This window comes from Podarcis melisellensis (assembly GCF_964234715.1).
Source record: "Podarcis melisellensis genome assembly, chromosome: 5".
NCBI classification, from domain to species: domain Eukaryota; kingdom Metazoa; phylum Chordata; class Lepidosauria; order Squamata; family Lacertidae; genus Podarcis; species Podarcis melisellensis.
This window is the reverse complement of record NC_138537.1, coordinates 51,191,039-51,216,492: the sequence shown is the minus strand read 5'-3', so window position 1 is coordinate 51,216,492 and position 25,454 is coordinate 51,191,039. Positions and strand designations below refer to the sequence as shown.

The following is a 25,454-nucleotide window of genomic DNA, read 5'->3' as shown; positions in this document are numbered from 1 at the left end:
ATGAAAACTAAACTGTAACCTAAACTGTTAGATGCCAGACTTCCCATTGTGACCTGAGCACTCCATTACGTAGCCCACAATTACCAGGGCAAATTCCTCCCTCCCCACATTTTAAAAACCATAATCATATGTCAACTCATGAAAATATGTCTAGAACATGAAAATCTAAACCGGTGAGAAAAACTGAGGTACCAATCACATGCACAGGTGAAGAACTTGTGTGAAATAATTTTTATATCAAAGAACAGTAGGCACTTAAGTGAAGCAATCTGTTTTAAAATAATGATTGTTAAGTCAGATTAATAGACAATATGACATGTTAGATCTAAAATGACCTTTAGAGAAAGTTAGACTAAGTTCTACCTGAGCAAGACAATAAGAAATAACAAGCATCCAAACCTCTGCTGAAACTTATTAAAAAGGGATCACAGGCTGAAATAAATCTACATTAAACACTAAAAGAGAATGTGGCTAAATATTCATAGAAAATCTCCTTCTGGTAGCACTGACTCAGAGGGAGCACCATTGTTTCCTTTTCCTGGTTTAAAAGGGGTCGGGGAAGCACACAAGGAACCTAACAGCACTGGGAAATTGCACAGACATGCACAGAATTGAGATAATAGTGACAAGGTCCACGTTATGTTGAATTGTGTGCTTCTGCCAGAGCTGGTGAAGATAGAATGCAGGCAGGCTTTTAATGTTGAATATGGGAATGGGAACACTGCCAAAAAAAATCTCTCAGCAAAAAGAAAATGATTTGTTTACAGTTGCTAGACACCCTTGCTAATGAACAGACGAAAGAAAAGATACAATATGTGTTGCGAAAAACAGGTTCCATGTTTTACTAGCAGGAAATGCAGAGGATGATAAATTTAACAACAAAGGCTTACAAAAGCAGCATTTACTCAAACGCTACAAAGACTTGTTTCTCTGACATTTGAATCAATCCACCATATGTTATTTATTTGACTGGAGATTTTTTTTGTATAACAGTTTCTGCAACAATAAAAAAAGAGACAGTGGTAAATAGCTAATTGTTCCGAGCATTATCTGTTCTTTACTGTAAAAGGTAAAATAACTAAAGATTTTTTAAACATTCTTTGGTATTTGCTCACACAAGTCTATATCCATGCAAAATCTGTGGAGAGGCAAAGTGAATTGTGAGACAGAGGAAGGCCCCCACTCCGCAACTACAGAGGATTATTTTGGGATGAAGGAGAGAACAAAAGAATAAGTTTTGGTTCTCTGTTTCTAGAAATGGGGAAGGATTAGGTTCACTCCACGATTTGGAAAGCTGCTCCCTAGTCTGCATCTGACGATCAGGCTCGGATCAGAACGTAGACATGTGGCTTAGATCACACATCTACAAACCTTTTGAACAGCATGGTTTGATTCAACATATATTTCTTTGTATGAGGTGATCTGAGGGGCTTCCTGGTTCATTCGTTCTTTTAAACGGCTTGCAGCTGCTTGCAGCTGCTAGAAAGCACAAGGATTGCTGCACTTGTTGAAAATGTTTTAAGTAAAAAGCCCCTGGAAGCAGCAGTACATTATGATGTTCCAACTGTTCCTTGGAGTGTATGGAGAAAAAGATCACTAACTCGAGGCACTTATAGGGACATTCTACATGGGGGCAGCCATTTTTCCTCCATTACCTAGGAAGCAGGATTTGTATGCAGCTACAAACAGTTTAAAAGAAAGAACCAGGGGAACCCTTGCCCCACATCGTAAGTACTGTACTTACAAAACAATTTCCATCAGTTGAAAGCATGGGATTATTTAAAAGGGTTTTCCCTAAAAACTTGCATAGATTTGGGACAAGTGGACTATTCAAACGCATAGACTGGATTGTGACTTTTTCATCTATCTCAATACAGACGCTTCAGGTTACAGACTCAGCTAACCCAGAAATAGTACCTTGGCTTAAGAACTTTGCTTCAGGATGAGAACAGAAATTGCATGGCGGCAGCGGAAGGCCCCATTAGCTCAAGTGGTACCTCAGCTTAAGAACAGTTTCAGGTTAAGAATGGACCTCCAGAACAAATTAAGTTCTTAACCCGAGATACCACTGTACTGCAAGACCCAGATCCCTCCCATTTTATATAACTACGGCCTCCTATTATCCCAACAGCTGCTGTTAGGTTTAGGTTCAGCAATAGCACATGAAGGCAAGTTCAGTTCTTTCTCTGTTTCAATTCCAGGGATCACCATGGATGAGAAGGCAGGACTCACCCAGAAGCAACTGTCAGCAAAGAAGGGAATTATGCATGTGACAGCAATGGTTGGAGCTGTTTTGCAGAGGAGGCAGCATTTTATCTCTAATCCCTAATACTTTCCACTAAGGTAGGGAATCATTATCTACCAGTTCTCCCAAGCAGTGCCTCTCTTGAAACAAATAAAGTCATGGAAGTCATGGGAAATAAAAGGAGTGGCATGGTTATAATGGGAACTAAATTTCTTCTTACTAGTAAATCACTATCTGAAAGGCAAAGAACTTCCACCTGTCTGCTAGTATATTGTTTATTCAGAAGTGTTGCATGTGCAGAAAAATAGAATCTCCCCAACTAAAATGATCAAACATGATAAATGTTAAGTTTAAAGGGCATACCATCTGCAGAAATTCAATTTCCGTTTGAAGAGCCTCACAGGCATTTTCCATTTCATCTTCTCTGTAACTCTCCAATTTCTTTTTAAGCCTGTGCCAACATTTAAAAACAAAACACCTGATATGGTGAGGCTGTCAGCTGAATCTTTCTCTTCTTCACAGCAGTCCTAGTTCTTAATTCAACCTTGATCATCCTAGCTGTCTCCCATTAAAAGTCCTGTAAGCTCCCCAACAATGTGTGGATCACATGTCACTATCCAGTTATAAATCAGAGAGACTAAAGTTTGCTAGATTGCTTGATGTGATTTAAACTGCATTACCCAAGACTGTATAAATCACTGCACAGTACTGGCAATTGTTTAGTGATGTGAAGAAATTAGACAATCTCCAGGAAGAATATATATCTCCAGAATAAGTGCTGTAAGACAAGCTTAAGTTAAAAGACTGTATTTTCCCCCTCTGTGGGTTTGTGTGCATATTATAACGAAATTATATTATGACGAAATTATATCCTAGTCATTCAAAAACTTTATGATTTTAATCTTTGATCCTTGCCTTTTATAAGTTCTTATGAATCTTGTTCCCAGAGTTGGTGATGTTCTCTGCCTATTGCTTACCTTTTCCAAGGGTTTCAATAATCTCTCTGCCACTGCCAAAAGATCAGGTCATTCTTTAACATTTTGTGGAGCATATTTTAAGTCAGGAGTAGCCAATATGGTGCCCTCCAGACACTGTTGTGTTACAAGTCCCATCAGCCTCAGCCAGCATGGCCAATAGCCAGGAATGATGGAAGCTGTAGTCTAAAACATCTGAACACCATAATGTTGGTCACCATGTGTTAAATAATGGATTGCTGGTGGTGCACCTCTCCTCCAATTTACTTTAATGACATCTACGACATACATTCGAGGTTCTCAACTGCTGAAAAGGGAAAAAGACATCTAGTGTCTAATATTATAGCTACATGGATCTTCTGTACAGTCTGGATCATGACACTATCAAATCTCATTGCTTCTCATAAATTACTCTGCATTTGTGTTATTTTACAGCATAAGTTTTTTAGAATCTCATGAAAAGATACTGTGTAGCAACATGCATTGCCTCATGACACAGAAAATGTATTCCAGATGCTCAAAGATTTCTTGCTGCAAATGTGTCAGCACCACAATGCACAAAGGTTATGTCCCACTGTTGTCCCATTTTCCAGAAAAGGGAGAAAAATGCAGGCAAAATATGAGGAGCTGACCAATATCTTCCATGCCAGGAGACAGACCAATGTCATTTTAATGTTGATTGCTGGAAGAAAATGCTTTTAAAAACAAACCCAGAAATATACAGGCATCCCTCCCACTTGCGCATGATCAACTTGCATCTGATCATGTATACGTGCAACACCCAGAAATAATTAGATGATTTAATTCATACCGGGAAATGGAGGGAAAGAGCTGGAGAGTCCCCGTGGCTTGCAAGGAGACCCTTCCTGAAGCCCAGAGGACTTCAGTGAGGGATGAGAAGAGACTGGAGCAGCAGCGGGGCTTTGTTTAGGCTGCTCAGCCTCCCCACTGAACAGCTGGTGTGTAGGGTACTGCAACAGCAGCCACTTTCCTGAACATCCTCCTGCCAGCCCTAGCTTCAATTTCAGTTGTGGATATTTTTGGTGTACAGTGTTTTTGATTTTTGGAGAGTAGTGTTTTGGAAAGAAAATGGCAAAAAGGGCATTTAAAGAGTGCTCCCTAGTTATGCAATGTTCAGTTATGCATGCAGGGCCCCGAAACATAACCCCTACATATGTGGGAAGTCGTCTGTAGTGTGGGAGAATAGGATGGGAGAATAGGATATAAGAGACAATCTCCTTTTCCAAAGGTGTTTACCCCAGTCCCTCTGCCAAGAAACCCCTCTACGTTGTAGAGAATGTTCAGGCATTTTCTAAGGTGCACACTCTCAGTTCATGTGGGACACACAAAATGTTTTACCTAGAACAGTGTTTTCCTACAACTGCATGTTAAAGTCGATTATTAGTAGTGGCAGGCAAGCGGACATTCATCAATCATCACCTTAAGAAGCCTTCCCCAATGTGGTGCCCTCCAGATGTTTGTGACTCCCATCATCGTTGTTTGTCATCAGGAGGGCATGAAGTTAGGGGAAGTTGTTCTTCAGGAATACCTGGTAAACTTCTGAAAACCTTAGGTTCCCTGGAACATAGCTTCCACATAATGTAGGAAATTGTGCCCTTTGAGACTACATTGCATTCTTACAGAAACATTAGTAAGAGCTTTCCTTGAAGAGAGGAATTATAGTTACAGGGAGCAGCAAAAGATTCACTTTCCTGTTATACACCAAAAATGTTTTGCAGAACAATAATCAATACTGCATGTTAGTCAGTTTTAGACTGAGTCTTCTTTAAAATGGAAGTTAAGTTTGAATTTGACAGTATGTTCCACATGGGGAATGTTGTGAGCATGGTATGAAGTATATGAAGTGTTCCACTAGCACAGAAACAGGTTCCTACTTTAACACCTGCATAACATTTCATCAATGGCAAAGAAAGAAATTAACACAGAAACTTCCAATAAATAGGCTATATTTTGGTGGCAGAAGACGAAATAAATCTACTGATGTTTGGGGATTATGGTCTTTTTATTCTGGCTTGTTCAGTGCAGCCTCAGGATTGAAGAACAGGCAGGCAGCTCATTGAGTGTCAGCAGCAATAACAAAGCAGAGCAGAAATGGCGACTAATATGGGAATGGAAGCTTCTTTATATGGGATGTCTTCTACTTGGGAATGGAAAAGCTCTGAAACTAAGGAGTCCATATACTGAGTACTACCCATTATATTTGCTTAAGTGGATACTTGCTGGACCAAGAAAAAGCTATTTCAGATCTTTTAATGGTCCACAGTATATGCAGCAATAAAGTTATACTGCAGTCCTTGTCATACCTGCCAGAAGATAGTAAAATGGAAGATAAGTATAAAGTTGTGTTAAACCCATTCATGATAATAGAGGAGCAATTTCTGGGGTCACAGTGGTTATTTTGGGATTGCTAAGTGAGCCCATATAGGGAAAGGATTATATTCTGGGGGTAGTAAATATATCACAGTGTGGGACCTCGACTGAGATTTTATATATATTGAATGTTAAGAAGATTCAGAAGCTTACCTTGTCTATAAACAACATTTCATTGTTTAAATATTACTTGGTAATATCTCTTCCACACAAAAGGGTTATGCTGAACATAATGGCAACATGTAACCTTGAATTAAAAGGAGTAAAAGGAGTACTAATCCAAAACCCAGCTCCATAGTTCCACTTTTTGTCTGCTTTTATTTGTATATGGTGGTCCCTATCACTTGCAAAATTGTCTTTTTCTTTCCTTCCTTCCTTCTTTCTTTCTTTCTTTCTTTCTTTCTTTCTTTCTTTCTTTCTTTCTTTCACATTTCTTTGTTAACTAGAACAGGTATATTTTCCCAAGTACAGCTGCAGTGTATGTGCCGATTTAAAGAAGAAAAAAGTCCTAAAATGAGCATGTACAATACCCTCAATCTTCCATCGCATCATGCATTTTTGCTTTTTAAAAAAGGCACAGACACAAAGCCTCTGAGCCTGATCCTATGGTTGTTTTTTGTTGTTTCTACTATGCACTGCACAGTAGCGTAGCGTGGGGGGTGCAGGGGGGGCCGGCCGCACCGGGCGCAACATCTAGGGGTTAGGATTAGGGGGCGCAAATCCACGGGTTAGGGGGCGCAAATCCACGGGTTAGGGGGTGCAAATTACTTGCCTTGCCCCGGGTGCTGACAACCCACGCTACGCCACTGGCACTGCAGACAATAAGATCTGTCAACAAATTTATTTACCTTATGGAAATATAGTTTGAAGGATGGCAATACTGTGTTTGTGTCCTGATTTAGCTTAAGCATTTGAGATGGCCACAATACAATTAATGTATCATACACGTCTATGATTTGGTGTACTTTTGCACCTGATCTATTGAGTCAGATAGCGCACAGCAGTATAGCATAAGACAGTCAAACAGCTGTGTAAGGCTGGTTCTTTGCTATGGCCAGGCCCAAGGGCCCACACACATCCTTACTAAGAACACAGGACCCCTCCTGGGTCAGAACCTGTTTACTAACAGCCATTCCCTCTTGTCTGTCCCTTGCGTCTGGTGCTCAGAGTCCAGGAATGCCGCAAATTTGAAGAGTCTGTTCCAGCTGTAGGGTAGCTCAGACGCATATGCAGGAACATGATTGATGTTGAAGAGGCCAGGAACCACCTTGGCTGTGAATCCTGGAACACCTGCTCCCTGCCTTGCAGGCCTTTTTCCACCCAAGTGGAGCCCTGACTGGCCCTGACTACAAAAGCTGAGGCTGCTGAACGGACTCTTTGGTGGTGTTGCTGCTGTTGTTGTTGTAGCAGGGTGTTGCTGCAGTTTTTTTTTGTATCTTTGTTTTAGATCTTCTTGTGATTTATGTGGAAATTGTGTATTTTTTTAATGTTTTACTGATTGTTTAGGACTACTTTTGTTATGTTGTATTTAAGTATTTTTTAAATGCTTTAAGTCACCTTGAGCATGGTTTGAACAGTGGAAAGGCGGCAAACAAATACAAATATGGATGTATGTATGTTGCTTTTGCTTCAGCTGTTAAGAGAAATGTCTAATTGCTACTTGGAAAGTGCTCTGAAGCTGTAAGGCACTAGATAAACAATTATGCATTTGGTAGAAACATTTGCTTTTCTCGCTGAGTTTTGCGAAAGGCAGTAAAAGACGTTTTTGTTCCTTCATGCTCCCATTCGGCTGCTTGATTTATATGGTTAATTCTTTGTTTTGTTTTGTTTTAAATAAAAAGCTAGGTAATTTCAATATACCCCAGACCCATCCCTTCAAGAAACAGGGAATGTATCTGAAGTTACAGGCTGCACAATCAATGTTGTGGAGACACTTAAGTAATGAATAAATAATGGAAATTTATCATTAAGTCTGGAGTGAATGAAAATATTTAAAGTTATACTTAACCAGAAATTTTTGAAAGTGTAACACTAAAGTAATAACAAGAATATTAACCATATATAAGGTTCACTATTTGATGCACTTTAAATGCAAACTTTAAATGGGATGAAAACATACTATGAACATTTAGCCACTTGTCTGGGCAGGACAAGATGCATTTCTAAGCAAAGTTATTAAATGCCAAAGACCTTACTGAGCTAATGTGTGCATACTGTGTTTCAACAGTTTGGTCAATTAGCAACATTATATTACATATATTTGTTTAATAGTTCCGTGGGTTTTAGGTCTGTTTTACCTAATTTTTTATTAAGTATACAACTTAGAGAGCTCTTTGACTCAGTGTTTTATAATTATTTCTAAATAAATTAAGTAAATAAACAAAATCAGCATGAAATAGCTGTACTTGAAACTAAGGATATTCAATCCAAATACCAGTTAAATGAATGTAGCCTGATACAATCTAAAGAGTATTGTATAACAATGTGAGAGAGTGACTTTTAAAGCAGTCCTTAACTCCTGGCAACATGGATGTTTCTGTTTCCTGTTGAATGGGAAGAAGAGCTTCTACTAGTTATCTTAATATAATAGCACTGTTCTTTCTATCCTTTTAAAGGAAGGAGTAAAGATTCATTTTAGATTCTTAAAGGGTATAGTTATATTTTAACTGCCTTTCTCCCACCTTGCTTTTCTCTCGGCCTGTTAGTCTCAGCAATCAGCCTAACCATTCAGTAAGACTGGTTTTATTTTTGATCTGAAAATCTATGCTTCAATAATTACTGTGAGATTTTGAAAGCTTGAAATGAGTTGATCCAATAAAAGATTATTTCCCATACTATATGCATCTCAACCAGCAGAACCATCACGTTTCTGAAAAGTCTCCACAGCAGGAGTGGAAGATATAGGTCTAGAGGAGGACTGTTCTGGCCTAACACGTTTTTTTAAAAAAAAGGTTACAAGCTAATTATCAGAAACCACTTGCCTTTTTAAAAGACCTGAAGCTTGTGCCTGCTGATCAAAGGGCTTGAAGGGCTGCAGGGGAAAACTCATGAGCAATTGGTATTCTAGTTTGCCATGGGTAGGCAAATTAAGGCCTGGGGGCCGGATCCAGCCCAATTGCCTTCTAAATCCGGCCCGCAGATGGTCCGGGAATTAGCGTGCTTTTACATGAGTAGAATGTGTGCTTTTATTTATAATGCATCTCTGGGTTATTTGTGGGGCATAGGAATTTGTTCATTATTATTATTTTCAAAATATAGTCCGGCCCCCCACAAGGTCTGAGAGACAGTGGACCGGCCCCCTGCTGAAAACATTTGCTGACCCCTGTGGACCAAAGCTAATGAAGTGACTATTCACATTCTGGTAGTTGTAACAAAGGTCACGAATTGGAAGTGCTCTTCCAGGCACCTTCATCACCGTCCAAATACTGCTTATGCAGCAGTATGAGGGAATTGTGCACTATTACATAAATATCAACACAACCCACTATAAATTAATATTCCTTAATCCAGCATATAGGCAGCAGGAAGAATGTCCAAAATATTATATTTGTGAGACATATAAACTGGAGTAATGTTTATAGATAACATTACCAAACTGGGCAATACAAGGGCATTCTCATGAAGTCAGAAGTTTGGGAACCTGAACCCTGCTGGTTCAGCCTCTTGTCAGAAGTACACTTTTTTGTAAGTAAGTAGTACTCTACCTAACAAGCCTGATATCACTCGTAGACAGAATGCTTTCTAATTGAAGAATTTTTTGTGAGGCAAAAAACATTAACCAAGTGACTAAAGATGCAAGTATCAAACTTCAAAGCTGGAGACAAATATCACTTGTGTTCATACCTACTAAAACTTACGTAAATTGACAGACGAACCGCTCTCCCAAACTATGTTTCCTGTGTATGCATTTGTGTAAGGAAAATTACTCCCGAGCAAATTTCCAATGACAGAATTTACCCTAGAGCACGTTTTTATTGTTGTAATATAAACCTTGAAATTGGGGTTCATAATAGAAACCCTGACACAATTCTAACTATAATAACCCCACTGGGCATTGGTATAAAAAGTTTTAAGAAATCAGTTAGCACATTGTCATTACAGAAACTCATTCTGCACCTCAGAGATTACTCCAGAGATGGGTATTTCTTGCTTATAAAATTTAACATAAAATTAAATTGAACATATTTGTTCAAAACCAACAGAATCATGGCCCTCGGCAATGCACTGTTAATATGAAGGATTTGTTCAGCTCTAGTGGACATATTTCCTGGATGATTTATGTGAATGCAGTGTCATTTGTTCTTTCATGGTTTCAGTAATGAGCTTTCTTAGGCTATAATAAGAAATGTAAGAAGCAATCCTAGTTCTTTCAGATTAGTCAAGTAAACAAACGCCTTAACTATTAAATAACACAAAGCAACTTCAAACTATTTCAATATTTCCAGGCTTCTGAAAAGAGTGCAGAAGTTCACACTCTAAAAAGAGAAAACCCTTCTCTAAAATTTCCCTCTGAAATGGACTAACAGAAGGAGAATGGGGAAAAGCAGAATGCCATTCAAACTTCTAAATGTAAATGAATCCAGTCGCCTCATTTTATCTATGAATGAAAATATGGCTTTAACCTGTTCCTATGGGGGGACGGGACATGAAAGGCAAATATAAACCAAGGTTCTGCTTTTTTAGTATTTGTGCTTTCCCACTAATCTACAATAAATTATTTTTGCATTTTCACTCCTCTTTTCACTCTGTTTTTTGTGACTTACAGTTAATAATAATTACTTTTTCGTTCACCTTAAATAGGTGGTATATACTGATAAGATAAAATGCATTCCCTCTTCTAGGCAATATACTCAAATGCTTTAAAAGATTGTATGTTAGCAGCTACAACACAGATATACAGATGTTGCACACAGTATGATCTACTACACAATAAGCTTTAAAGGAATGGGAAACTCCTGGTGTTGGTGAACCCTAAATCCCATCAACTGTAGCCATGATTAGGGATTATTCAGGGCAGCTGTAGTGAAGCAACATCTGGAGGATCACAGATTCCCCAATACTATGTTAAGCATTAACTCTCCCCACATGCAGTTAGCATCAGTGTGAGTAGAGGGTTTCCTGCAAGGTTTCTAAATTGGCCCTGATTCCAATATGTAAGAAGTAATCCTAGTTCTTTGAGATTTGTCAAGTAAACAAACCCCACAAGTGACATATAGGTTTATGCATGTGAAGGACCTCCAGTACCAGGACCATGTGTAGGAAATAATTTATGAACCAGAGAGTCCATGCCAACACCCAACAAAGAGGTCCCACAAATACAAATCAGAATTCTCTCCATTCTTTTTCAAGGAGGGAAACTGTGTGAGGTTTGGATGTCAGTGTGGATGCCTGGCCCATATGTTACTTCTGCATATGGGTGTGAAAATGGGGCTGCTTTGCATGGGATAGTTTTAAACATACTGTGGTGTTGTCTTCACAAATCATATGCCCACTGTAGGACAGACAAAGCAAATCAGATCATATTATAGGTGTCTCAAATTGACACCATACGTCATATGGCTGGAGAGTTAGGCCTGAGTGGTGCATTCTGAAATACCAATTTGCCCCAGAAAATAAATGTATCACAATAGTACTAAAAGCTTTAGGCAGTAGGTAACTCAAACTGATGATCAAAATAATCATCTTTATGCTAAACCTTTTACAGTCCCACAAATAAACTTTCTTCTAAAGAATGCACTGCTTTATGACATGTTTTCATTTGGCTTTTACACTTAACATCTTAAAGCTCTGTATGTTGTTAAAGCTGTTTTGAAGTTGGTGGCTAGCATGCTGAGAATACAGTGAGATTCTGCAATTGATTTTCATGGAAGGAAATGGCAGTATTTTGTCCTGACACATGATCATATAATCCAGTAGGATAATGGGCCTTCTTCAAAGCATGCTACATTCTAGTTTGATGGCTTGGTGGATCTTTGCTGTCAGTGGAGTGCATTTTGTTACTGTAATATTTCTTTCAAACTAGCAGGAAACTTCAAAGCATCTGAATCCTCTGCTGTGACACCTAACCTGCCACAACTGGTGTGAAAATGAAAGCATCTTTGTGAAAACGTCTTCTAATATTGAAACCCTTTTACTACTGTAGGCAATTTTCTGAACAAGGCTTTCTTTTTAAAAGGACCAATTCTTTTTTCATCATTAATAAAAAAAAGATGTCCGTCATGAATATAAATGAGGAAAGGGGAAAACAAAACGCAGGTTTTGCTCCAGAAAATTTGTGAAGAGCAAATTCAAGTTGGTGTGATCTTGCTTCTGGTTATACCCTGGTAACAATGATTTTAATGGAACTGTGGCACAGGATTGTAGCTTAACAGTCCACATGAAAAATGGCGAGCATTTTTCAGGCAGTCCTTCTGCTTCTAATGACTATGCCTGCCTCTAGGTCTAGCTTGCATCTTAGTTCTATTATACAGGAAAAGTAGTTGGAGTGCAAAGACCTCAGTCTGCACAGTCAGATCCTGGAAAGACTCTTGACAGCAAAGATGGCTGAGTCACTGTTAATTCAAAGGCTCCTCAAGCTGCCAGGTCTTCAATAAACATCATTCTCTCTCTTCAAGATGATACAACATTTTTGCTTTCTTTATTTAGTTACAAAATTAGTAAAAGAAGGGGTTTCAGCTCAGACGTAGATCACATGCACTGCATATGTTCAAGTCCTATTATTATCTTTGTCCTAGACCACTCTTACCTCACTTGACAACCTTTTATTGAATGCTTTGCAGACTAGATGGCTAGGAATAAGCATGGTACCTGACCTGCTTGTTTCTTATCTTTGTTACAGCTACCACCTACAGACTATGTATGCTGGTGAGCACTGGCTCTGATGCGCCAGAGAGGTTTGTCAGTAGAGGTGTCACAGCCTTCTCCTACCGGGACAGCTGCAGCAAGGTTTCTTCCCATCACCTAACATCGTATGATGCCATGCATGAGACAGGTAAACCCACATGTTAAACTGAAAAAGAACAACTGGGAGTACAATCTTAAGTCCAGCTGATGGTAGAATTTGGTGCTTTTTTCTGTTGCCTTCTCCCAGGATGGAGAAAGCTAAAACATCTCTACTGGTGACAAACATCACTGGTCTTGAGGCAACAGAAAAAGCTGCATAATTGAAAAAAGGGGTGAATTATAGATGAAAAGAATCAAAAGCATGCTTAAAACAGCTATCCCATTTTTTTTGTTGCAGCCCCAGCCTGAATTGGTATGATGTCCAAGAAACCTGTGAGAGGTGGGGAACTTCTGAATCTGGCCCACTGGCCAGATCAAGTTCCACAGCCCTTCTTCAGACAAAGCTAAGTTGTGGGCGCTGCTCTAAACAGTGGCTTGGCTGTGTTCAGCAGCCTGGCTGGCCCTCATTTTCCAAGGGCTTAGCAGACTGCCCAATGGAACAACACAAAATGGTAACATAATTCCCAGAGGAATTTCTATAGTTAAAAAAAGAAATAAACTACATCAAATTGGAAGTACTCCCACCTGAAAGGTGTGGTATTTGTCCACCCTCAAAGACTGTACAATCCTGTGAAATTACTAAATAATAATAATAATAATAATAATAATAATAATAATAATAATAATTCATCTGGTCTTGGCTGCACAGCAGTCATGTTAGTGAGGGAGTTTCATTAGCCACACTTTGAAACTAAACTAAGCTGTTCTATATTTAATTAGTTCTGTCTCCAACAAGATTCCAAAGTGTGTATTGTCCTCAAAAAAGAAACAATTAAAAAAAAATCGAACAATTTAATCAGTCAACCAACTCCTATGGAAGTGTGTTATTTTCCTGCTGAATTGTCTTCTTGTCAGGTCTATTGATGTTATGCCTCTTTCATTCAGTGTTAAGAGATACATAATGCAAAACAGCTTATCATTTTGAAAGACCAACCGAAATCCTTTTCCTTCTGGAAACTAACTCTATGCATCGAAAAGTAATCAAAGCTAACTAAAGTAATAGCAACTCTTGGTGCATGTTAGGAGGTATTATCTGTAAGATTACTTTCTTAATCTAGAGATGTTGCATGAAACACACCAGGTTCAGTTCTTCAACTAGTTGTTATACTTGCCTCCTGAATTAAAATTCAAGCCACAGAAGAATTACCAGCATAGCCCACTCCACAAGTGCCAGCAGGCCAACATCCATCCAGACTTCATCTTAGGTAAAGGTAAAGGGACCCCTGACCATTAGTTCCAGTCACAGATGACTCTGGGGGTTGCGGCGCTCATCTCGCTTTATTGGCTACAGGAGCCGGCTTTCGTCCACAGACAGCTTCTCGGTCATGTGGCCAGCATGACTAAGCCATTTCTAGTGAACCAGAGCAGCACATGGAAATGCCGTTTACCTTCCCGCCGGAGCAGTACCTATTTATCTACTTGCACTTTGACGTGCTTTCGACGTGGCAGGAGCAGGGGCCAAGCAACGGAAGCTCACCCCGTCGTGGGGATTTGAACCGCTGGTCTTCTGATCGGCAAGCCCTAGGCTCTGTGGTTTAGACCACAGCGCCACCCGTGCTTTTCCTTTAACCTCAATTTATCCAGTCAGGTCACTGGTAGCAAGAGTAGCATACCAGTCCCACAGCTACTGGAAAAAGAAAGATTTCTCCACCACCACCAACCTTGGCATGCAGTGTACAGGATAAAAGGCCTTCCTAGTATGTTTATTTTAGCAGGGATTTCAAGTAAACTCCCTTCCTAATTCAGGAAGGGGTCTGCATTAAACTGTGGCTAAAACAAAGTCATCGTCCACCCCAATCCCCCATTTCAGTTGGCAATTGGGGATTAAATCCTGCTGTATGGGCCAGTGCACAAATAAACCCTACCTCCTGTCCATTAAAGGATGTCACCAACTGATGTCAGCTGATTTGACAAGTGGGTGTGGTTTTGGGGAAATCATCTTGTGAACCACATTGGAACCTCTGGTGGGTCTACACTGGCTTGTGGGATGGAGGTAGCCTACCCCTGCACTATTCTATGCCCCTTGGGGATGCTTGAATGCTCTTCTTTCTCAAACTGAGTTTACAAGAAACCCGATGCTTTGCACAGCAGCCAGAGGATCAGAGCAGAACACAACACTCACTGGCTGACCCTTATGTCAATCATGCAGTCACACACACCTCCTTCTCTAAGCAGATTTTCAAGTGTCAAAAAATGCCTGGGATTTAAAATGCTTAACAATTCACTTTAAATCCAGGTAAGTATGTAAGGGGCTTTGTAAAAGACCCAAAGTGGACAGTTTTCCTGAAGCTCAGGGGAAGGTACAAAGAGGAAGAGGTAATCATTATTTGATTTCTAGTCTGTATGTGCAGTTTGAAAAGGCAGGAAGAAGCACAGTTCACTCCAGTATACGGCTCTTGCATGCAGGTCAGGAACATCACCATTGCCCAGAAAATAAGGTTTAATCCCTGAGCCCTTCATGGCGGTGAAAAGCGAATGTCAAAACATTCCTATTAGTAACGGGCTATCCCACAGTTACATGGATATCTTCCCACTGCTCTATGAACTGTTGACTAAGCATCTATCTTTTTGAGTTAAGGGTACTTCCTGTTTGAATACAGGAAAAGGCCTTTGCTGAAGAGGTATCAAGATTTAGGTAATACTGCCATAGAGGACCAATTTCAGTAAAGAATATGGGGAACCCAGAAATAATAAACTGGTATGGTGTTTATCATTGTTGCGATATGTTATCTACAATTATTAATGCTGTTCCTTTATTCAATCCCTACAAAATAAAATGTGAGCAGTCATAGTCTGAATTTTGTTGAGTTGGACAATCATTGCCTACTTGCCTTTATGCTCTTCAGTAGCAGGGCAGGAGCATTTTAATTGAAATCAATAGGGCTTAAATTAAACACCTTCACAGACCTTTGAAGGGCTTGGGTAAGGAGGTGCATACTGATGCTTCAATCTTAGATTAAGGAAATACAATATACATGTGTAAAATCTTGAATAATGGTGCACTCATCCAGTTCTGCCTCTGAAGTAAGCCCAAGGTGTAAAATGGCAGATTTCCCAAAAGTGCAATCTTTGACGTGGTAGTAGCACTTTGTCTTCTGGTGTTCATCATATGATTTGCAAAATAAGTAACTATATTTATCAATAAATCTTGACAATTCTTTATAATTGCTTTGCATCATATTCAGCAAATTGCAGAACTGCATTGCATTACTTTTCATATAAACATCAACACTTTTTTCAATTATTAAAAAACAAACATACCTTGCACTATTTGAATATCTTACTGATTCAAATAAGATTATAATTCTGCACCCACTTACTTTAGGAATACAGGAAGGTGTTTTAAGCTGAGTCAGACCATTGGTTCATCTAGCTGATTGGCTGAGGCTCTCCAGGATTTCAGTCAAGAGTTTCCCCCAGCTCTACCTGGATATGCTGGAACTGAACATGGGATCTCTTGCATGCAAGGCTCATGCTCTACCATTGAGTTACTGCCCTTCCCTAAAGGGAACTTCGAGTAGACAAGCAAAGGATTGTGCTGTAAGTCATTTGCAAGCCCATGGACACTAACTAACCTTGATCTTCAGCACGTTTATATTCATAGTAAACACCCCTTTCCTAATCATGCTGTATTGAATGTTAAATGACACTGCAATAGCAAGATACTCCAGGAGAAGTGTATTATTCAGAAGGAAGATGACAACCTCATACATCAGAAAAGCTAATGTACCATAATAGAATAAATAATGCAAAAGCAAGCTGTAGTGTGCTGTACCACATCAGCTTATGGATCTGCAACTAGTATTATCATTTAAAGTCCCCTTTTGATGTATGTTCTATACATACGGTTTTGCTCCTACACACAAATTCTGAAGCAAAACATTTCATTTAGAAGATTTTGTTCATGCTTCAACTACACTTGAAGAGAAGGAAAGGGGCTTGGCAGATCTCCTTTGCTTTACCCCTTTAAAATTCTTCATTCCCTATGGAAAAGGTGCCAGGTTTAGGGAATGACTGAGCCTCCTTTTGCTCTCCATGATGCTTCCTCCCATACAGTCACTTACATAAACACACACACACCATATCAACCAGATTCATGTTGTTATTTTGCTTCATTATGAACGCATGTTAGCTAAAACAAAATTCATCTCAGATCTATGCATTTTGGCAGGATACCTTTACCTTGCACATTCTGGATCGGTCTGCGGTTTTTCAGAAATTTTATTTTTTTCTGTTTCTAAACACTTTGTGGTGTTTTTAGCTTCTCTTATTTCTTCTTCAAGATCTGAAAAAGAAACAATACCTTTCTATTATGATTTTAGAATACAGTACTTTATTATATAATGGAAACCATAAGGAAGGGCTGTAGTTGAGTGTGTATGTAGCTGAGAACATACTGAAGGTCCTGCTTTCAGTCCTTGGTATCTCCAGCTAAGGATGGGAGAGAACCCTGTCTGAAACCCTGAGGAGGAACTGTCAGTCAACTCAGTCAATACTGAGCCAGATGGACCAATGGTCTGCCTTAGTCTAAGGCAACTTTCTATGTTTCTCAGTTGTTTTGCTGCACATTAAAAGAACCTATTATTAGAATGAAAAATTTGGATTATAGTTTTATGACATAAAAAACATTCAGCTGTATTTAAGTCATTCCCACTCTAACAAGAATATGTGATCATATATCAAAAGCCCGTGAATACTAAAGGCTAGAATACAAAAAATGATATGCAGGTGCATGGGAGAAATGCATGAAAGCCAAAGCTTCAATAGTAGGACTTTGTGTAGCAGGTGCTATTGAACAAGATACAGTATAGGATGTGGAATTATTCCTGCATTACAGGCAGTTGGACTAGATGACCCTTGGGGGTCCTTCCAATGCTACAATTCTATGACTGTATTATTTTTATTTTTTTTATTTTTATTTTTTTAAATATTTTTATTCATTTTCACCAACATAGACAATAACAAAAACATACAAAACAACAACAACAACAACAAAACAACACAAACTAACACTAATGTGACTTCCCCAAACCTCCCCTTCACTGCATCCTTAGTTTTAAAGTGTTAATTCTTAGCAAACCTTTGATCAATTTCAAAACTCTTTTTCCTTAAGTTTTCTCATGTTTCAAATTTAACCGCTATAATTCTGTATCTCATACCTTTTGACATTTTAACATTCCAAAATTTTACAACAATTCTTAAGATAGATTTTAAACTTCCTCCAGTCCTCTTCCACCGTCTCTCTCCTCTGGTCACGAATCCTGCCGGTCATCTCAGCCAGTCCCATAAATTCTGTCACCTTGATTTGCCATTCTTCCAGAGTAGGTAGTTCTTGGGTCTTCCAATACTTTGCCAGTAGAATTGTTGCCGCCGTGGTTGCGTACATGAAGAATGTTCTGTCTTCCCTTGGTACCGTTTGGCCGACCATGCCCAAGAGAAAAGCCTCCGGTTTTTTAACAAATGTCCACTTAAGGATTTTCTTAATTTCATTATAGATCATCTCCCAGTAGGCCTTAATCTTTGGGCAGGTCCACCAAAGGTGGTAAAAGGTTCCTTCACATTCATTACATTTCCAGCAATTATTATTGGGCAAATGATATATCTTTGCTAGCCTGGTTGGGGTCATGTACCACCTATAGATCATTTTCATTATGTTCTCTTTTAAGGCTCTACATGCCGTAAACTTAATGTCTGTGTTCCATAACCTTTCCCAGTCTGCAAACATAATCTCATGACCAATGTCTTGTGCCCATTTAATCATCGCTGATTTTACTGTTTCGTCCTGTGTGTTCCATTTCAGCAACAAATTATACATTCTAGACAGAATCTTAGTATTGGGCTCCAATAATTCTGTTTCTAACTTTGACCTCTCCTTCTGAAATCCTACTTTCCTGTCTTGTTTGAACGTCTCATTAATCTGCTGGTAATGTAACCAGTCTCGGACTTTAGGTTTCAATTTCTCCATACTCTGTAATTTAATCTTTTCACCATCATATTCTATGATTTCACCATATTTTGGCCAGTCTGGATCCATATTGAGTTTTTTTACCGCCTTGGCTTCCAGGGGTGACAACCACCTGGGGGTTTTGTTCTCCAACAAATCTTTATATCGGTTCCATACATTAAACAATGCTTTCCTGACAATGTGGTTTTTGAAACCTCTGTGCACCTTTACCTTGTCATACCATAAATATGCATGCCAGCCGAAATTATTATCATATCCTTCTAAATCTAAGATGTCTGTATTCTCAAGAAGTAGCCATTGTTTCAACCAGCAAAAAGCTGCTGCTTCATAATAAAGTCTTAAGTCCGGCAGGGCGAAGCCCCCTCTTTCCTTTGCATCTGTTAAAATTTTGAATTTTATTCTGGGTTTTTTGCCCTGCCAGACAAAATTAGATACATCTTTCTGCCACCTCTTGAAACAGTCCATCTTATCCAAAATTTGCAGTGTCTGGAATAAAAACAACAATCTCGGCAATACGTTCATCTTAATAACAGCAATTCAGCCTAACAAGGAAAGTTTCAACCTAGACCATATGTCAAAATCTTTCTTAACTTCCATCCAACATTTCTCATAGTTATCTTTAAATAGATTCGCATTTTTAGATGTTAGATTCACCCCCAGATATTTAACTTTTTTTGTTATTTCCAAACCGGTTTCCCTTTGAAAATTCTCTTTTCCCCCCAGCGTCAGATTTTTCCCCAACACCTTTGTCTTTTGCTTATTTAGTTTAAAACCTGCCACTTGACCAAATTCTTCAATGAGTTCTAGGATCCTTTTTGTGCTGGCTTCAGGTTGTTGCAAAGTCAGAACTAGATCATCTGCAAATGCCCTCAACTTATAATGCTTTGTTCCCAATCTTATTCCTTCTACCTGCTGGTCCCTTCTAATCATATTCAACAGTACCTCCAGGGCTGATATAAACAATAGAGGGGACAATGGGCATCCCTGTCATGTTCCTTTTTCTATTGGGATTTCGTCCATAACCATACCATTCACAATTAGTTTAGCTCTTTGTTCAGAATATATAGCACCTATACCGTTTTCAAAGTTTTCGCCTACCCCCATCCCTTGGAGATTCCTCTTCATGAAACTCCAACAAATGTTGTCAAAGGCTTTCTCCGCATCCACAAAGATCAAAACTGCTTTTCTATTAATGTCAGACTCCAACAGTTCCAAAATGTCTATAATATTCCTCACATTGTCTGACATATGTCTCCCAGGGAGAAAGCCTGTTTGGTCTTTATGAATCTCCTCTTGTAACACTTTTTTGAATCTTTTTGCTAAAATGTCTGCAAAGATTTTGTAATCCACATTTAAGAGTGATATAGGGCGGTAGTTCTTAACTTGATGTTTCTCAGTTTCTGTCTTCGGTATAAGTGAGATGAATGCTTCTTTCCACGATTCGGGAGCCTTTTTCCCCTCCAAAATTTGGTTACAAACTTCTTTCAGTGGTTGTATCAGCCATTCCTTCAGTGCCTTATAATATCTCGCAGTCAGCCCATCTGGTCCTGGTGATTTCCCCAATTGCATACTTTGGATGGCACCCTCTATTTCTTGGTCTGTGATTTTTTCATTTAAAATCCTCTTATTCTTTTCCGGAATCTTTGATAGTCCATACTTTTTAATGAAGTCTTCAATCTCTTGTTCTTTCTTTGGCCCTTGAGCATATAACTTCTTAAAAAAACTTTGAAAACAATTACTGATTTCATTTGGCTTATTAAGATGTTTACCTTCCACTTCGAGCGATGTCACCGTATTCAACTTTTGTCTTTTTTTCAATTGCCATGACAGGAGTTTCCCACATTTGTCTGCTGATTCAAAAGTTTTTTGCCTCATTTGTTTTATTTTCCATTCTATCTCCTCATTCACCAGTTCCATATATTGGGTCTGATAATACTTTATTTCCCTTAAAATCTCTTTGGAATTGGGTTTAGCCCTCAGTTTCTTTTCTCCTTCCTCCATTTGTTTCCAAATTTTTTCTTTCCTCGCATTCTGCTGTTTCCTCTTTATTGAATTTTGCTGGATCAGGAAACCTCGCATCACGGCCTTACTTGCGTCCCATATTATTCTTCTTTCGACATCTGATCTTAAATTTATCTCGAAGTAGTCTTTCAATGTCTTTTGGGCCTTTTTATAGATTGTTTCATCTTTAAACAGGGTGTCATTCATTCTCCATCTGAAGGTCCCAGCTGTTGTCAGTTTCATTTCCATCTTTACTGCATTGTGATCTGAACAGGTTTTTGGGCAAATTTCTATTTTCTTAACCCTCGGTGCCAGATTGCTAGAGATCCAAATTTGGTCAATCCTGGTCCAGGTCATGTTTGCTTCAGAGAAGAAGGTCCCCTCTCTTTCCAGAGGGTTCCTTGTTCTCCAAATATCAATCAAGTCCATGGTATCAGTCAGCTCAAAAAAAGTCTTTGGCAGTCTTCCATTCTTTGAAATTACTTGCCTTTGTGCTTTATCCATGTTCGTGGAGACTACTCCATTCAGGTCGCCCATCAATATTATTTTTAAGTCCAAAAAGTCCATTAAGGTCTCATGCAACTTCTTGAAGAACTCAGCCTTGCCCTCGTTGGGTGCATAAACTCCTACAATCAAAATTCTTTCTCCATGAATTTGAGTTTCCACTGCCAGGAATCTTCCTTGTTCGTCTTTAAAGATCAATTTAGGTTCCAATTTTTCTTTAACATAAATCACCACACCTCTTTTCTTAACTTTGTCCGAAGAAATAAATTCCAATCCTAATCTTTTATTTATCAGAAGTTTCCTGTTTATCCTGGCAATATGGGTTTCTTGCAAACATATTATATCCAAATTTTCTTTTTTCAAAATGTGGAACACCTGTCTCCTTTTTCGGGGGTGGTTCAAACCATTGCAGTTCCAGCTCACAAGTTGCAGAGACATTTTTGTTATTGGGCTGCTTTCCCACCGACTGCTCCCAGTTCTTGTTCCTCTTCTGTAGGTGTAGGGGTTAATCCAAATGAAAGGTTTGCTATGTCCGGTATTTCTCTCTCGCTTACAGTTCCTTTCTCAAAGTCCTCTAAATTTCTCTCCAAAAATTGCTCTTTGTCTTGAATTGTTTTGATCTTGATTTTCTTCCCTTTGAAGTCGAAAGACAATCCTTGTGGGTACTCCCACCTAAATGGGATATTGTGTTTTTTCAGCAAATCCGCTAAGGTCTTAAATTGGGACCTCACCTCTAAAAAGTACTTAGGGATATCTTTGAAGATCTGTATTCGGGAATTCTTGACGATCAAGGCCTTCTGGTAATGTAAATTCAATATTTTATCTCTTTCTTCCTTAGATCTTAGGCTGATTAAACAATCCCTTGGTTTTTTACCTTGTTTTCTGCCAATCCGGAAGGCTGAAGTAATTACAAATTCATCTTCTTCCCCTTCTAATTCATCAGTCCAAAATTCTTGAAACTTGTCTGTAAGAAATTCTCCCAGGTTGCCTTCTTCCTCCTCCGGTACTGATCTCAATTTCAGATTTTTATTTTTCCTCTCTAGTTCCATAAAGGCCAAAGCTGTGTCATGTTCATGAACTTTCTTTGCAATGGGTACAAATTTTCCCCTAGTGTCCTCGGCCGTGCACCTTGCGTTCTCAGCTATTTTTCTTGTTTCTGTGCTTTCTTGCACAAGACGATTTATAGAGTCTGTGTTACTTGCTATTGCTGTTGTGTTCAAATCTAATCTTGTTGTTAGCTCTGTCAACTTTTTAGAATTATCTGTCAATTTCTTAGAGTTCTCTGTAGACTGCTTGGTTAATGCTTCTAGGGATTTATTTATTCTAAGCAATGCTTGTGTCATAGATTCCATTGATGCTGTTGTTCCCCTTTCCTGTGCAGCTGCGGCTCCTGACATGGAGCCTCTTCTTTGAGTCTGTTTTTGAGCCTGTTTTGTTTTGCTTCTTGTTGCTATCTCCTCCAGTGGATTGCTCTTAACTCAAGGTCGTTCACACAGGAAGGTTTCCAGTGGAAAATCCCACTTCTTTGTCTCTGGCACAATGCAACTGTCTCTCTCTTTTAGTCCTCTAGAGGGAGAAACTGTATCCAGACAATGGCAACAGCAATAGCAACCAAATAACAGGGAAAAAGTAACCAATGCAAAGTTCCATAGACCAAAGTCCAGCCAAAAGCCCTGTTCGTTACAATTTGAATACTGTACGTTTCATCCACTTAAGTCCCTATATTTTGTATCCATTAGATTTAATCTTTATATCCAGCAACTTTTTGACAGTTCCCTTCAGGCGCTAGTCTCTCCGGCAGCCTGATCAGAGGTTTCGGCGGTGGAGAGCCTCACTTCTAATCCCTTTTTCCTCTGGCAGTAAAAGTTATTTTCTTCTCCTTCCCCCCCTTCTCCTGCCTGTCGGGGGGGGGGAAGTCTCTTGCAAATGTCAAAAGTTCGGAAAAGTTTTAAACAGAGATGTTTCCTTTAAAGATAGCTTGATTTTTCCCTTTGCTCAATCGGTCATGCAATTCTGGAGGGCTGACTTCCTTAATTTCTGCCTCTCCCGTTTTCAGCCTAATTTCTTAAAAAACTTTGAAAGTCCCGTTCTCTTAGTTTTGCAGATCTTACTCACGGGTATTGTTGCCAATTGGTTGTTTCAGGAAGGAATCGGCGCTCTCCGTCAATGGCGACGTGGCTTCACTCCGTAAGCTGGGTTGCGATCCTCAGCACCGCGCTCACACCCGATGCCGCTCCGTAGCCTTTAAAAAGGCTCCTTCACGGTACCGGGGAGCGCAAAGGTGCCCACCGAATCTCCTTGTTCACAGGCTTCCGCGCCTGTGATTTTAGGGGTCCCCCGCTCGCCGTAGCGGGTCAGACCCGAACTTACGGAGCAGTCCTGCCTCGGAGCTCAAGGCAAGGACCGCCATTAGACGCTGGCGCCGACCGGAAGTCCCCATGACTGTATTATTTTTAAACAAAGCCTTGGATCCAATGCAGTCTGAATTGCTAAAGCTGCAAAGAAGGGCAGAAGATGTTTTAAATCCATATTGTTTAAATTATTTGTTCATTAATGCCTTGATTAATATTAATTTAAAAACTATTAAGTCCATGATGTAGATATAAACATTCACCTGTTGTTGAATGCTTTTTGATCAGAATCATTTATCAAATGTACTCACACTATGTCTGAACATCAAATCAGGTGGTGATCAAGTGAACAATATACCTTTGAGTTTTCTCTGAAAAGTACACAAATCCTTCTTCAGTTCATTCTTCTGCAGCTGAAACATTTTTAACTGAGCATTTTCATGTTTCATTGACTCTATTTCTAAGAAAGTGATAATTTTAAAATTAGGTTAAAGATTTAAGTTTGACCACATAACCAAAAAACTCTGTTGCAACTCATCTCAAGATGTTTTGAAAAAATAATTACATATGTAACCATATATATAGGCTATACTGCATTTAATAATCCCATATGGAATTGCCTCTTATGTAGTGACTGGCATATATAAGTTTTAATTATTGTACAGAAATTTTGGTAATTCTGGATGACATCCATTGTCATGCAAGTGGAATTCTCCTCCTCCCTACTGTAGCCCTCTGCCCAGCAACAAAAAATTCTTCTCTAGAGAGCCCCCTAACTCTCTGGAGATTTTGGAAATATACTGGGTGGGGGCATGGTAGCTTCAGGGGGAAAAAGGGAAATTCATTCTGCCAATGGTGTTCATTCCAGTGGTGGACAGTTACCATTAGACTTCTGTTGGTATTGGTGTTGCCAGCAGGCTTGGGCTCTATTTGTGTGAAAAGGCAGAATATAATGTATAAATTTAATTTGGTCCTAAGTGTGAACATGTCTTTTTTAGTTTCTTAGAAACTTGGGTATTTATTATCAACAACAACAAAATTACTTAACATACTGTTTGTCAAAAGTAAGAGCTGCAAATGCAAGCAAAGCTAACAAAATTTATTTGTATGATGGCAACAGCTGTGCAGTATACAATCACTGTAGTTTACGTGTTTTGTTGGAGAGCTAACAGCTTTCTATTTGTTCAGGAGCTAATAGCACAGTTTGAACTCTGTTCAATGTTGTATTAACTACTGCTGGTTCTCATTCTTTCCTTCTAAAGCTTCTTGAATTCTTGAGTACCTTGTACTAAGAAGGCAAGATAAAATCATCAGGTGAACTGTTACCATAATCCAATAAACTGTCCATGAGAACCTGGCAAATTGTGATACATTGTTCTACACTGGCACAATCCAACAGGGGGGAAATGTTTTACTGTTGGAGAACAATGGCGAGTGATTCAACATTTTTTTTGTATAATAGCACAATGATCCTGTGAGTGTCTAAGCATCTTAAATAAAGATTATGACTCTGAATGGGTGAGAATTACAGTGTTTGTATTGTACCTAGTACTGTTGGGAACAGGTAGTTCTTTAGGAGCATCTATCCAATGCATTAATGGGCTGAACCAAAGTTCTTAAAAAATGCTACTTGCATTTTTTGTTAAATCATTACATTAAAAATACATTTTTTAAAAAGGCAAAGTTGGTAGCAGTGTCAAAACAGAAGCATAACAATTATTGTTATGTAGATTCTTTCCAATAATACGTATGGTTGAATATTTTCTTGAGTTCTGTTACACCAATACATAACAATGCTGCTCCAATTCTCAGTAAATAATTTATCAAGTTGTCTGCCTGCCCTCACTCTTACAACATTAGCTAATTTTATCAGATGAGTCAGTTCCCAAACTCTTACTAGCCAGTTTTCTAACACAGAGATAAGTGTCCTCCCACCCATTACAACATATCTATATGAGCAACTGTTAACAAATGTGTTACCAATTCCATATCCACGGGAAAAATTCATAGCCTTAACATAT

At 39.0% G+C, this 25,454-nt stretch overlaps 1 protein-coding gene and 1 long non-coding RNA gene across 3 annotated transcripts in view; one reads left to right on the top strand and one right to left on the bottom strand.

The window, feature by feature from the left end:
• Positions 1-262: 262 nt before the first annotated feature.
• The window catches only part of CCDC172 (coiled-coil domain containing 172), a 32,994-nt gene continuing 7,802 nt past the window's right edge, over positions 263-25,454 (bottom strand). The window contains exons 5-8 of one of the 2 annotated variants that reach the window (XM_081912201.1): positions 23,792-23,893; positions 16,795-16,897; positions 2,609-2,696; positions 263-996 (exon numbers count right to left, since the gene is read on the bottom strand). In XM_081912201.1, coding sequence (XP_081768327.1) covers positions 958-996; positions 2,609-2,696; positions 16,795-16,897; positions 23,792-23,893 — 332 coding nt within the window. In that variant the 3' untranslated portion in view covers positions 263-957. The remainder of the gene's footprint in view (positions 997-2,608; positions 2,697-16,794; positions 16,898-23,791; positions 23,894-25,454) is intronic. The other variant, XM_081912202.1, reaches the window with a different exon arrangement.
• LOC309370432 overlaps positions 8,731-25,454 on the top strand; it is a 40,004-nt gene continuing 23,280 nt past the window's right edge. The window contains exon 1 of the long non-coding RNA XR_014168559.1: positions 8,731-12,601. This is a non-coding gene — a long non-coding RNA (uncharacterized lncRNA). The remainder of the gene's footprint in view (positions 12,602-25,454) is intronic.